This window comes from Cannabis sativa, chromosome 1 (genome assembly GCF_029168945.1).
Source record: "Cannabis sativa cultivar Pink pepper isolate KNU-18-1 chromosome 1, ASM2916894v1, whole genome shotgun sequence".
In the NCBI taxonomy this organism is placed as follows: domain Eukaryota; kingdom Viridiplantae; phylum Streptophyta; class Magnoliopsida; order Rosales; family Cannabaceae; genus Cannabis; species Cannabis sativa.
In genome coordinates this window covers 37,602,283-37,616,144 of record NC_083601.1, presented here as the reverse complement: position 1 = coordinate 37,616,144, position 13,862 = coordinate 37,602,283, and the positions used below count along the sequence as shown (strand labels likewise).

The 13,862-nt window shown below is 29.8% G+C and overlaps 1 protein-coding gene across 1 annotated transcript; it reads right to left on the bottom strand.

Annotated features, from left to right (window-relative positions):
* Positions 1 to 7,150: 7,150 nt before the first annotated feature.
* Positions 7,151 to 10,024, bottom strand: LOC115706616 (uncharacterized). The gene is made up of 3 exons (XM_030634327.2): positions 8,785 to 10,024; positions 8,023 to 8,152; positions 7,151 to 7,903 (listed from the first exon to the last, which is right to left on the bottom strand). Exons 1-3 carry the CDS (start codon positions 9,532 to 9,534, stop codon positions 7,440 to 7,442), a joined length of 1,344 nt encoding a protein of 447 aa, XP_030490187.2. The 5' UTR covers positions 9,535 to 10,024; the 3' UTR covers positions 7,151 to 7,439.
* Between the last annotated feature and the right edge of the window lie 3,838 nt (positions 10,025 to 13,862).

Here is a 13,862-nt window from a genome sequence, read left to right as displayed (position 1 = left end):
TTAAATTATCTTTAAAACGGTACCTAGATCACTGAAAACGGACCTATAGGGAGAGAGATATGGTAGTTTTATGAAAGCCTATTTCTCTGAAAACGAAAATAAAACACAACTACGAATTTTACCTGAAGATTTCGAAGACACGGAACGATGATCGGTTAATTGCTGACCCCGAAGCTCTTAAGATTAAAACAATTGATTTGGTGCAATAGAAAGGATAAAAAAGAAATTGAGAGATGGTGAGAATAAAGGAATACGATTGTTAGGGTTCTAAGTATATACGTATATAACATATCGTATAATAGGTTTAAATTTAAAAATAAAAATCTAACTAATCAGATAAAATTATGTTAATATAATTTAAATTTTAAATTTTAAACTAACTAAGGTGGCGTTTGGTAACACTTTTTTAATCAGTTTTTTGTTTTTAAAAGTGGAAAAGTAAAAATATTTTTCAAAAACATGTTCTATAAAACTGTTTTTATTTTTCAATTTTAAAATTAGAAATCAAAATTTTAAAAACAAAAAAAAAAATCACTTTCAATATTTTTTTAAACAGTTTTTTTTTCTTAATCAATCTTTTGGATTACGACCAGATCCGGACCCAAATCCCCTCCCCACGACCCGGCTTCTGACTTGAACACGAATCTGACCCCGGACTAAGACCCGACTTAAATAAAATCAAAAAATAAAAATAAAACTGAACTTTATAGAACACACTTTTGTTTTCTGTTTTTAAAATTGAAAAACAAAAGTGGTTACAGAAAGCATTTTTGTTTTTCAAAAACAAATTTTTTAAAAACAAAAATTTTACTTTCATTTTGTAATTAAAAAATTAATAAACATAATTATTGCCAAACGGCACCTAATCTAATGCCTCACTATTTATTTATCTCACTATTTAATATATATATCATCATTTTTCTCACCCACCCACACGCACAACAAAAAAAAGAAACAAAAAAGATATTAATAATAATGATAATAATAATAATAATAATAATAATATAATTGTATCACACTTAATATACCAAATACCAATATATGTATATAAACTGAATATTACAAATTACTGCCACGTACGCTGCTAGTGTTGGGCACCACGTGCGACACTTGGCAAAAAAAAAAATAAAAATACAATTTCATTTCTTTTATTTGATTCTACACTATATTTTAATATTTAATAAATGTATACATTTTAAGTGTAAAAAAAAAAAAAAAAAAAACTTGCGTTGTTATCTTCTAAAAAGTCACCGAAAAGAAGAAAATTTTATGATTAATGATTGTGAATTATATAGAACCGCATATTTGAGTTTTTATTCGAAAAATACGTATTACTATATATTTGCATAATATTATATATGAGTAATTAACCATTGTGGATTGTATAGAGAGCTATATAATTAAGTGTATGTCTTTATATATAAGCAATGCATATTAAATCTTCCTGGAAGACTAGCGAGTAATAATAATAGTACACTCTATTATATCGACCAATATTATTTTTTAAAAGCAAATCGACCCATATTATTGAATTAACTAAATATATATTTAGTTATTATTGATATCGTCATTATTAATTATGACATATGTCGACAAAACAAATTAACTAACTAATTATATATATGATAAAATAATTAATAACTTCCGTCTGGAAAATTTGAAATAAGTGGTAAGTGGTGACTCCTTCCAATAATTTAAAAATAAATAAATAATATTAGTTTTGTTTCCTATATTACATACAGTAATGCATAGACTGGTGGGCACACGTAACATGATGTAATATTGTCGATTTAGCCCTCAAACTTTGATTTGTGAACATATAATAAATGATAGATGAAACTTATGTGTATGCTTAATTGCGCTATAGCTTTTCTTTTAATTTAAAAAGAGAAATGCTAATGGGTAGTAATGGTGTTTAACACTTTCTTACTTGTTAATATTGTTATTAGTCCAACTAAGTATTAAGTCTTATATAATTTAATACAATAATTTTTAGGGAGTATTGCTAATCAATCGCAAAGTGACACATCTAGAAAGTACTAAGCACCACTAGTATCTAATAGCATTACTCTTTAAAAAAAAGTTGTGTATAAATTAACTACTTACTCCAATTATCAAGTTTAGTAAAAATTTAAAAGAGTCAAAAAAGTGCCATGTCATTTTGCGTGTTAGATTTATCACAACTAGTTTTGCGCCGTTGCCGGGGCTATTCTAGTTAATATCAATATAGTTGAATTCTATTCTAATTTGTTTTTTTAATTTAATTTTAACATTAATGTGTTTGACCTAAGGTAAATCTAAATGCAATATCAAGATCAGTACCATGTGAATTTTACCTAATAATGAGTCATTCTATTCTGCTTGTGAGAGATTAAAGGGGTTCGGAGAGAGATGTTATCACTACAAAAAAATCACTTTTTACTGGCAAAATTCCTTTAGTTTTGCTGACAAATGTAGGTGAACTTTTTCTTCCAATTATCAGGTTGAGCACTTATGTCGGCAAGTTGTTTCGTTGGCAAAAAGGAGTTATGTTGGCGAAACAAGTGCATCATATGACACTAAAAGTGTATCAGATGACTGATAACCATCTGCAACATCAGCAACTCCATGCCTTTTGGACTTATGATGATTTTCTCTTTTCAATTTAGCCTTCAAAGCTAAACAATCATATCTAAGGTGGCCCTCCTTCTTCCAGTAATATCATTGCTTTCTTACAGCTCTATTAGAGCTTGGCCCTATTGTAAAGTTTCTAGAATTGGATCTTGAATAACCTTTATAGCCATTTGAGTTATGAATTCCCTTGTATTCTCTCTTGGGGAATTTTTCCTTAACAATGAGTAATCCTTCTCCATTGGTCTCTCCTTTCTCATCCCCGGGGCCCCTTCTTCTAAATTTCTTTAGAATTCAATACAGCCATGACACACATGACACAACTTTATAACCTCTGTCATGGCCAAAGTTTCTTTGCTATACAAGATTGTATCAACAAAGTTCTCATACATCTTGGGAAGTAAACTCAACAAGATTATAGTCTGGTCTTCATCATGATCAATGTTCATCGCCAAATTATTCAGATCAAGAATGATTTTGTTATAATCATCAAGAATGATTTTGTTATAATCATCAAGAATGATTTTGTTATAATCATCTTACAAGAGATTTCTTCATGTAGATTGAAACCAGCTTGTTCTAGAGACCTAAGGCCTTGTCTTCATTTGAAACTTCTCTCAAAACCTCATCACTAAGACTGAGGAGAATGACATTGTGTTTGGCTACAAATCTCAAGTCCCTTGGTGAATTAAAAAAGCCTTCATTTTGATTCTCCATAGGTTGAAATCATTCGAACTAGTGAACTTGTCCACCTCAAACCTTGTTGTAGCCATTTAAATTAATCAGGCTCTTGATTGCTTGAATTCTCAAAATGTTGAAGATGAATCTTGATTGGTTGAATGTGATTCTTGAACTCTAAATTTCGAGCTCTAATACCATTTGTGGTAAACTTAGCTTGAGAATGAATGAATCATAGATCTTTATTTATTGAATAGTTAGTAGTAAATAATGAGATATATGTAAAAGAATACAATTCAACACAATAAACAATTACAAAAAAATGTCTCAAAATGAGAGAAATCACTTCAAGAGTGATACTCCTATTACATTCCTCCACACACATTGTGATATTGGATTCTCTCTAAACTTGACTCTGAAATTTGAAGTATGAGCATTTGAAGATTTCTTGAGAGCTACAGTACAGGCACGTCGATCTATTTATATATGTTGGTGGGGCAATAAAATCATATTGTTATAACTCACAGTAATTTTTTTTTTTAAATTCATATGATAATTTTGACAAATTAAGTGAGTTTAATCTCATCTAATAATAACAATAATCAAAATATAGTCATTTTCGAGCATTAATGTGTTCCCATCACATCCCTAGAATATGTGAAATTATATATCCATCATGCAATTAATTATTATATATTCTCACAATATTATTATAGAAATATTAACAATAAATACATAATCGTGTCCACATATGAAAAAACGACCATGGATCGTTTGTAATCAAAGGAATTACACAATGGTGTCTATCACACATTTCACACTCACATGTATGCCCAACAAATAGCAGCAATTTGCAACTTTGAAAATGAAATAAAAAGAAGAGCGGTATAGATATTCCTACTCCCAATTAATAATAATAAAAACATGGTGTCGATCGTACGTACATGTTAACATCAAATATATGTAATGTAGTATATTTATTTCTCATAATTAACCATGCATTAAATTATTATATATATATATATGATTATCATCATCATCTCAGTCCTCAGATTTATTCAATCATAAATCAGGTACGTCATATTGGCGATTTTTGAGAGAACATTAATACATCAATATATCTATAGCTAGCATCAATTTGATCTTTATTAAATACTTCTTTTTGTTTTTGGTGTGGCAAATTTATTAGATACTTTAATTCGATTTTATATATGAACTTGTTCTTTTGGTTAAATAATTTACAATTAATCGGTGTCGATGATTAATTAAACCAGAAAAATGCAGAAACTATAGGGACCACTCAGAAAGATATATACATAAGAGATTTCGGCCACAAATACATTAGCTAGAATCGATCGGAAAAGGAACAGTGAAAATAGTTTAATAATGCTTGAGTTGCTTGGCTACACAGTTTAATATATTATATAGCTTAGGGGGCACACATTTTCAGTAAATTAAACTCAACTATAATTATTAATGTGATATAGTTTTATTTTATATAAAAAAAAAACTTGCGTTTTTAAGTACTACTGATATATATTTATATGTTAATTGTGATGCATATCACATATATATATTATACATATATAAATAAAGACATGCATATAGTACATTAATTTTTATTCAGTGTACAAAATAAACTATGCCTTAATAATGATTTGTTGATAATTGATATAACATTTATATGGTGGATCGGCCGCGCTGCTTATAACTACATAATATTAATAAATATAATAAAAAGACGAATTATGCATTCATTTATTGAATTTAGGAAGAGAGTTCATTTTTACATATTATAAACGTTGACCTCCTGGAAAAGTTATGAGAGAGCCTGCAAAGACATAAACTAATTATTAATAATGAACTTTTTTTTTCAACAATAAATAATGAACACTTAATATCACACGTTTTCTTAAAAATTGTGTGTCGTGTGCATGGCCTTTCAAAAAATAAAAGCTTTATATAGAATATTGCAGAGACAATTATGTATAATTTTAAGTGGCCGTGGATCAAAAATATATATATATATTTTTTTTTTAAAAAAAAAACTTAATTAATTAAGAATTGACAATGCATATTGGGCGTAATTGACCCGTATACTCACCAATAAATTTTAAAATTTCGACCTTGGAAGACTACAAATGAATATTTGGAAGAAAGAAATTAAGGGGAGCAAGTTGCAATTTGTAGTTTGATATGACAGGTTTGAGATCGATTGAAGTGATTAATTCTTTGTGTTTTGGGGGGCTTTAATTCTAGCGCTGGATTTTGGGTAATTAATTTCCGATCCAAATAAGCTGGCATGGTCATGCATTCTATTTATGAATCATGATAACTATGCATATGTCCATCTCGATGATTGGGTTTGACAAATTGAGTTTAAAATCTCACACACCAACGTCTCTTGGCATGTCAAATTTATAATTTAGGGGTACGTACATACAGTATTTCATGCTCTTCTATATATATATATATTTATTTATTTCTTCAAGTCTACATAAAGGAAACACATTGACCAAACTTCATGCCTAAGCAATCAAAACCATGCAGGCTTCTAAAAGCATGTGCTCAATTGCTGGCTTTCATAATTCTCTGAATAGCATTATTGGACATATATGCCTAAACATATTCAGAAATTAAAATAGATAAATAACACCAATAACAAATATTATATGACTGAAAGTGCAATGTCTTCTCTATATATGTTAACGACGTTATATTATATTAGTTGACAAGAATATACGATTTTAGTTTCAATATAGCTCTTAAATAATGTTGCATAATATATATAATTTTAGCTTGTAGCTAGAAGTGTTCGCAGACTCACGACCATTTTTAAGAGAAATTTTGAGTTAATTTGTTCAGTGGGAAAGAATTGACCCCCAATGAATTCTGCACAAGTTATGATAAAAGAGTGCCTATATATGTGCCAACCATATACATATTGGATTCTTTATTTTTATTTTTATTTTTCAAAATTTTGAGAGAGAGAGTCCCATGGGGGGTTGGAATATAATCTAAGCAAAAGCACATGAGTGGTCCGGGGCCAGCGCCCAGGGCTATAGTTTCGGATATTTGACTTTATGACTTGGCATGTGACAAGTTCTAGATTACATGTTAAAGATTTTCACAGGCTATATGAACCAAGAATATATACATCTAATTGGTGGAATATAAGGGAATGTTTCTTTTGTACATGATTTAGAAAAGAATAAGAAAGCTTTTCAAAAAGAAAAAAAAAAAAGTTTCTGCTGTACATGATGTGATCGATAAGAGTGAAATAATGAATATATGTAGAGTGATTTGCTTAAATCCTTTCGGAACAACAATATGCTTTTTGGGCTAGTATTATGGGCTACAATTACTAATCTCGCTGGTTGAAGAAGCCCAACAAACAGATTACTTTGTGAGCCCACGTCTCAAAATCTGCTGTGGGTTGTGAGCCCATGCCCATGCCTTGTTGCATTGCTTGAAGTTTATATATTTTCACTTTCCTCAAACAAACCATAGTAAGCTGTTTTGTTTGCACTTCGAAATATTAGAAATGTTCTTGATACTCTTGAAATGCATGAAAAAAGAAGTACCATCATTTTCTTGAGATGAAAGTTGATGCATGATTGATTTTTTCCAAAAACATCGATCCTCACTTTATTTATTTAAGTTTTTCATGTCTGCATTGGTAATTTGGGATTCTCAATGCTTACAATAGGAACTTGTGCTCTTGGAAAATCACAATTACATTGACAGTTCAGTCTCAACCATCTATGAATACTACAATGGTTAAGATTAAGGGATTGAACACTCCACCAAAATGAGCCGCTTGCTGCAACAAGAGGAGGCTCTACAAAATTGGCTTGTGCTCTTGGAAAATCACAATTACATTGACAGTTCAGTCTCAACCATCTATGAATACTACAATGGTTAAGATTAAGGGATTGAACACTCCACCAAAATGAGCCGCTTGCTGCAACAAGAGGAGGCTCTACAAAATTGGGCATGAGCAAATACCCATTCAAAGTCTTTATTGTCCTATTTTTACAATCCAAAAAATCTATTAATTGTTTGAGAAACACTTTTAACTCCTAACATATAAGTTCAAAAACCCAAAAAGGGTTTTTAACACTCTTCTCTCTCTTATAAACTATTGTTTTTTATAGATGTTCAACCAAAACATCAACTATCAATTGCTCAAACAGACCTGCCTCAATTTCCAAAGCCAACTCCTCTTGCTCAACCTCAAACTTGCTCCATTTTCCATCTTTATGCATCTCCCTGATATATACCTCCTTATTGTAGTCTAGCCCCCACCCAAGTACCCCCTTTTGTTCCCTATTCAACCAAGATTTGGCCAAATTCACCATCTCCAAATTGTATTCATCATCACTCTCTTTTGCCTTTATTTCATCTCTAAAAAAGTCAAGTAATACTTGGTCTTCTTCACTCATACATTTATGTGATGAACTCATTGTCTCCTTGACATAAACAACCAACTCTCTTGCCATTTCTTCTACCAATAATTCATACTCTTCTTCTTCATCATCTTCGCCATTGTTGTATTCTTCTTCGTAGAGATTATCAAATTGGTTTATATTCTGAACAAGTGTTTGTCTTCTCCCTAATGAAACATAATAATATGACATTAATTAGTATTAAACGAATTGAGATCTTTATCATGATGCTTGTAAGTATTGTGTTGTGAATATAAAATGAAGGAGAATAAAATAGAGAACATACTCTCCACATTGGCAAGACTTTGATCAAAGGTAGTGGAAAAGTATTCTTCATTTTCTCTCAACTCAAAATCAAAAACTGAAACTGGACTGTGCTGTTCGTCATCTTCTTCGTAGAAGAGCATCTCTCTATCCTGGTATTTTAAAAATCATCATCAGTCACAATAATTAGCAAAAATGAAAAATCCTTAAATAATAATGACTCAGCAAGTAAAATGTTCTTCTTAATTAAAATGTTAAAACCAAAGTTAATTTGTTGTTTAACCAATGTGTTATCTCTTTTTTTTTCTCTCTCTCCATATGATATAATTTAACATTACATAAGTATACATTCTTATATTTAATTAAGAAACAGAATTAAAAAAAAACTTGTTTCTTTAAGGAAATAATAAATATCAGTAATATGATTATAATGTTTCTAATCTAAAAAAATATAATAATAAAGACAATGGTTTCCTAGTAATTTCTTTCTTGTCATATTCGATAAACTACAACTAATTTATAATATTACAATATTAATATATGTTTCCAAACTATATACGGTGCACGAACGAAACCAAAAACCGACATGGTCAACCAAACCTCAGACTCTCACAGTAGACAGATTACTATTTTCTAATACTATATTCTAAATCTATTATTATAAAGCTTCCAAAAAATAAATAAATAAAAAATCAACAACAGACACTTCAATAATACAAATATATTTCATTTATACAAAACTCATTAAAATAATAATGATGTAGATATGAGAAGATAATTTTACCTCTGCCGGGTCCACATTTGCTGTATGTGTAATTGCATCCACAGAATCCATGCCGACACAAGATAAGTCTTTTTTACCCATCTTAACTTCATTGATCTCCTCAGAGTTACCACTCCAGCACGGTAAAAGCTCCTCAGTAAAATCACTCTCGCACCAACTTGACCCATTGTCACTACTATTGAAAGAAGAGTCAATTGATCTAGTGGTGGTGGTGTAATGATGAGGTGAAGTAGTGAAATTCAACGGTGAAGATATCTCCTCAACTAAGTCACGGAACGATGTCCACCGTAAGATGTCTTTGACTTTCACTGAAATTTCGGCTTGATGATGATTTTCCTTCTCTTCTTGAACTTCCTGCCTTTTGGACCTGGAGTGGCCTCTCTTTGTTGACAGCTTACGAGAAAGGCTTCTGGGTAAAAATGAGGGAGATTTTACCGTGGTAAATGGGATGTTTTTTACCGCGTTGAACACAGCTTGAATGGCTGACATTGTTGTTGATGATGATGATGATGTTTTCGAACGGGTTTTTCTGCTTGGAAATTTTGTGGTCACTTCTGAGTTTTTGGAATCAATTTGTGTAAGATTGAAGGGTTGGTGTCTTGGAATTGAGTTGAACCCACTTGAAGAGCATGAATTATTGGTGTCGTTGAGGAAATCTTTGAGGAGTTTAGGCCTTCGCTCGATTGAAAAAGGCTTTCTTTGTTGTTGTAGATTATTCATGTGACAAAATGAAATGCTTGAAGAAGCCATTTTTAATTATATTGACTCAAAAGAAAGAACTGAAATGGTGAATTAAGAGAGAGATTGATGAGAAAAGTTAGTGAAGAAAAGAAGTGATCAAGACCAAGAGAGTGTGATGAATGAAGAGAAAAAAAAGTGAAGCTTTATATCTAAAAAATGGTGAAAGGAGAAGAAAGAAAGAGGTAGTTTCTAAGTAGTAAAGATCTCCATATAATAATAATAATAATAATTTTAAATGAAAAAAAAAATGACAGATTAGATGCCAAAGAGTGGATGGTTCTTTTCTCTTGTACAATTATTGAAAGGACTAGCGAGTGAGGCTGTAAGTGAAAGATTGAGATTTGGGGAAGATCTTATGGGGTTTGTGTTGGGACAGAAATCACAAGAAGCATGTCCTTTTGGAAATTCAGTTGACCCTCTCTCTTACTTGCAAGTTACAATTTCGCAGGGTTTAATAATGATGGAGTTTATATGTATTATTGTGGACTAAAAAAGATACCTTGTTAACTATTAGAATGTTTCTATAATTGTCAATACAATTTAACGGTGGTGGTGAATGGTGATATATTTACATTTCAGTTATATCAGCTTAGATATAAATAAAGTTTCTAAGGCCATTGCGAACACCCCATATATTATAAGGGCTTAAGTCACAAATTTCTGCTCATATTAAATTTTATTTATATTCTCATTTTTTAATTATGTACGTCTGTGTCTTTTACACTATATTCGGTAGAGATGAGAAAATGATGGATGGAGAAAAGAGGTGGAGGAAGAAGTAAAAAAATTTAGCATAAGTAAAGAATAGATTCTTCCTTCAAAATTTTAAAATTCAATCTCTTAGTTTTGGAAATAGTAAAAAAAACAAGTAAATTAAAATTTAAAAAGTAATAAATATTTATGAGCAATTACTTCTCTCATTTCAAAAATAATAATTAATTTTCAAAATAATAATAATTAATGGTCATTTTTCTTCACAAGGTGTATCCTCTTTCCAATTCCAAATAAACATAGCAAGTTGAGATACGAATTGATCCTAATAGCAAAAAGGAAAACAATATATTTTTTTTTTGTAAGTATAAATATTTTAATTATAATAATGTTATAAAATAATATAAAGTAGATGAGAAGAAAGAAGAAGAAGATGAAGAGAGAAAGAGAAAGTGAATGAGAATTTCTGAGTTGTTTATTCCAATGGGCTGAACCACTATTTATACAAATACAAGAGTGAGATATTAAGAAACTAAGAAAAAGAGGAATATTGATTACAATTAATGGTAATAAATAAAGATTTGGACATCCACATAATTATTAATATTTATAACACTCCCCCTTGGATGTCCATAATAACTGCCTTATTAAAAATCTTGCTGAAAACTTGATCAAAGGAAAAAGAGTATAGTGTAAACTAACTCCCCCTCATTTAAGCATTTGTGGAGATCTTCTAATCGACGAATTTCGATCTTATCTGCCGTCTTCTCAAATGTTGATGTTGGTAATAACTTTGTGAATAAGTTTGTAAGATTGACACTTGATTGAATATGTTGAACACCAATATGCATTTTCTTGAAGCGTATAAAGAAAAATTTCGTGAAATGTGTTCTAACTCTATCTCCTTCAATGTACCCTCCTTTTAGTTGAGCGATGCAAGCAGTATTATCTTCATTATGAACTGTTTGTGTTGATACTTCTTTATAGAGTGCAATACATATGTTTCCCGAATATGCTATTTCAATGATCTCACTCACACACATTCTCTACTTGCTTCATAAAATGCAAGTATGTTAACATGATTTATAGCTGCCTCGTTAAAAACCTTGCCAGAAAAACCCAGTGGGACAAAATCTGAGCTAGGGAAAAGAGTACAATATATATATTTCATATTCATAATTATTTGCAAGTTGCCTCGTTAAAAACCTTGCCAGAAAAACCCAGTGGGACAAAACCTGAGCTAAGGGAAAAAGAGTGCAACATGAATATGTCTCCCCCTCATGCACATATGATCCATAATTCTTTTGGTGATAATAAATCTCATAAGATTATTGTTATCACTTTTAAAATATCACCATATACAATCTTTGATCATATATTTTCTATAACTCTTCCAGAGTATGTATGGACTTCTAAATTATAGATGAGGGGTTCGTGGAACATTAATCTTTATCCAACTAATTGTATCATTCATGTGTGTACACAACTTTGTTCATACTAAAATTTAAAATTTCAAGTAGATATGAACATAACACATTAATGGTACTATAAATTTTTATTTGTGACAATGATGGTACTCCGAGACCATATATTTGTTCCATCTTGTTGTATGATCAAATGATCATATATCTATAATTCTTAATACATATGAAGTACTTCAGGACTTCAATACTAATGAACAAACTTTATACATTTAATATTTCTCGATATTCAAAAGAAATAAAAGTTTGTTTTGCAATTAATCAAAAACTCTTTAAGAGTCTATCACAACGTATAATTTACGTATTTATATTGCATAGACAACTATACGTATTTTTCAAACAATAATTTACTTACATGTCTTTATTTCATACAAAGATCTTTGTCATATAGTGCGCGTGACTTTGAATTTATATCACTTAAGACATGTATTAAATTCTTCTAGAATTTTTAGATAAGGCTTATTTCAAATTCTCACTATATTAGGAGCTCCAAATAAATAACCTTTTGTTGCAACATTTATGTGACGCTTATAAATCCTCATAAAATATATTCCAGGCTATAATCAAATCATGATTATATTTTCTCAATATTTAAGCCTTACTTCAATCAATCTCATGTCTATGCAAACTTTGTACAACAATTCATTATGTACAAATACATATATGCAAATTTCTCATTAGAAATATTTATTTGCACACCCTACAGGTCTTACTTCACTTTATGTGAGTAAATTTGCCTGGACTGCGTCATAATATTTTGGCCAAAAATCAAAATGTATGTCGATAATTCTCGACAAATCTAATACAATGATCCTTGTTATCTCATGTTGGTTTATTGCATGTGCACACATTCAATATTTATTGTCGACAAAAATTTCAATAAATGATAATTTCCTCCCATATTGACATAACTTATAGAGATCTCTTAAAATTACATATTTTCAAATATGTTTATCATTTATAGGTACCTATAACGAATCACTTCAGGGATTCAATTATGATGAAATGTGTTATGTCTAACTTCTCTTGGGAGTCTCTTCGAGTACCGTTTTCATCACGGTTATCATTTTAATACTTTATAACATTAAGGTATCTCCATGAGTACCTCTAGATTTAACAACTTCAGGGCAAATCAAATGAACATTTACTAATAATTTTTATATTGTTCATTTACGCTTCAGGCGTTTTCAACTCATTCTATCTCAACTTTAAATAATATTGATTTGCAGTTGGTATATATCATTTTGAACTATATTGTTCTTATATACTTTGTGCAAGGATCATTTTTCAAAAATTATCATCGATCCCAACTGCTTCTCTCCACCTGATCGAGAGAATTTTTAAAAATTGTGATATCTAATAATATTAATATACCTGTAGGGATTTCAGTATATCACAATGAATCAATATTTGTTTAAACTCATATATACTATATGACATTGAACTTCAGGTTCAATAAACTTCAGTTTCAAGTTCAATACTTATGAACTTAATTCATTTCTAAGAATGAGTCATACGTGTATAATTAAAAATACATAAAAAATTTACACATTTTGTAAATGCATGATCATATAATCTTATCACATCGATAAGAAACTATGCAATAAAAATCTAACAATGGCTCAAGATTGTTAAAGAAATATAATTTAAATATTTTCTATGTGCAAATATATGCACATTCTTCTTTTGAGCCTTATAAATTAACAATGAGAAGAATCTTTTGGTTCTTCAACAAAATTTAGTCAAATCCTTTGACAATTTATTGCATATGATTTATCATGTCAAAATAATTCAATTAATGAACTTCAGGTTCACTATAATTTGTATTTCAATGAAACTTTCACAAGGTAATGTAAAATCACTACAACATATAAGTAATCATAAAAAGTTTCATTTTTATATACACGAATAATATAATTATATTATTCTCCAAAACATATACACTCTTCAGGAGTCACTATTATGTTCATCAAACTTTATATTTCTTCAGGAATTACTATCATCAATTTAATGATGTGTATAATTTAAAGATACATGACAACTTCATCATGTTATTGTAATGGTCAAATAGATATAACCATAATATATCATTCATTTTTCCTGGTATATTTTTAACAAGTCGTCTAATTTATTAATAGACTATTC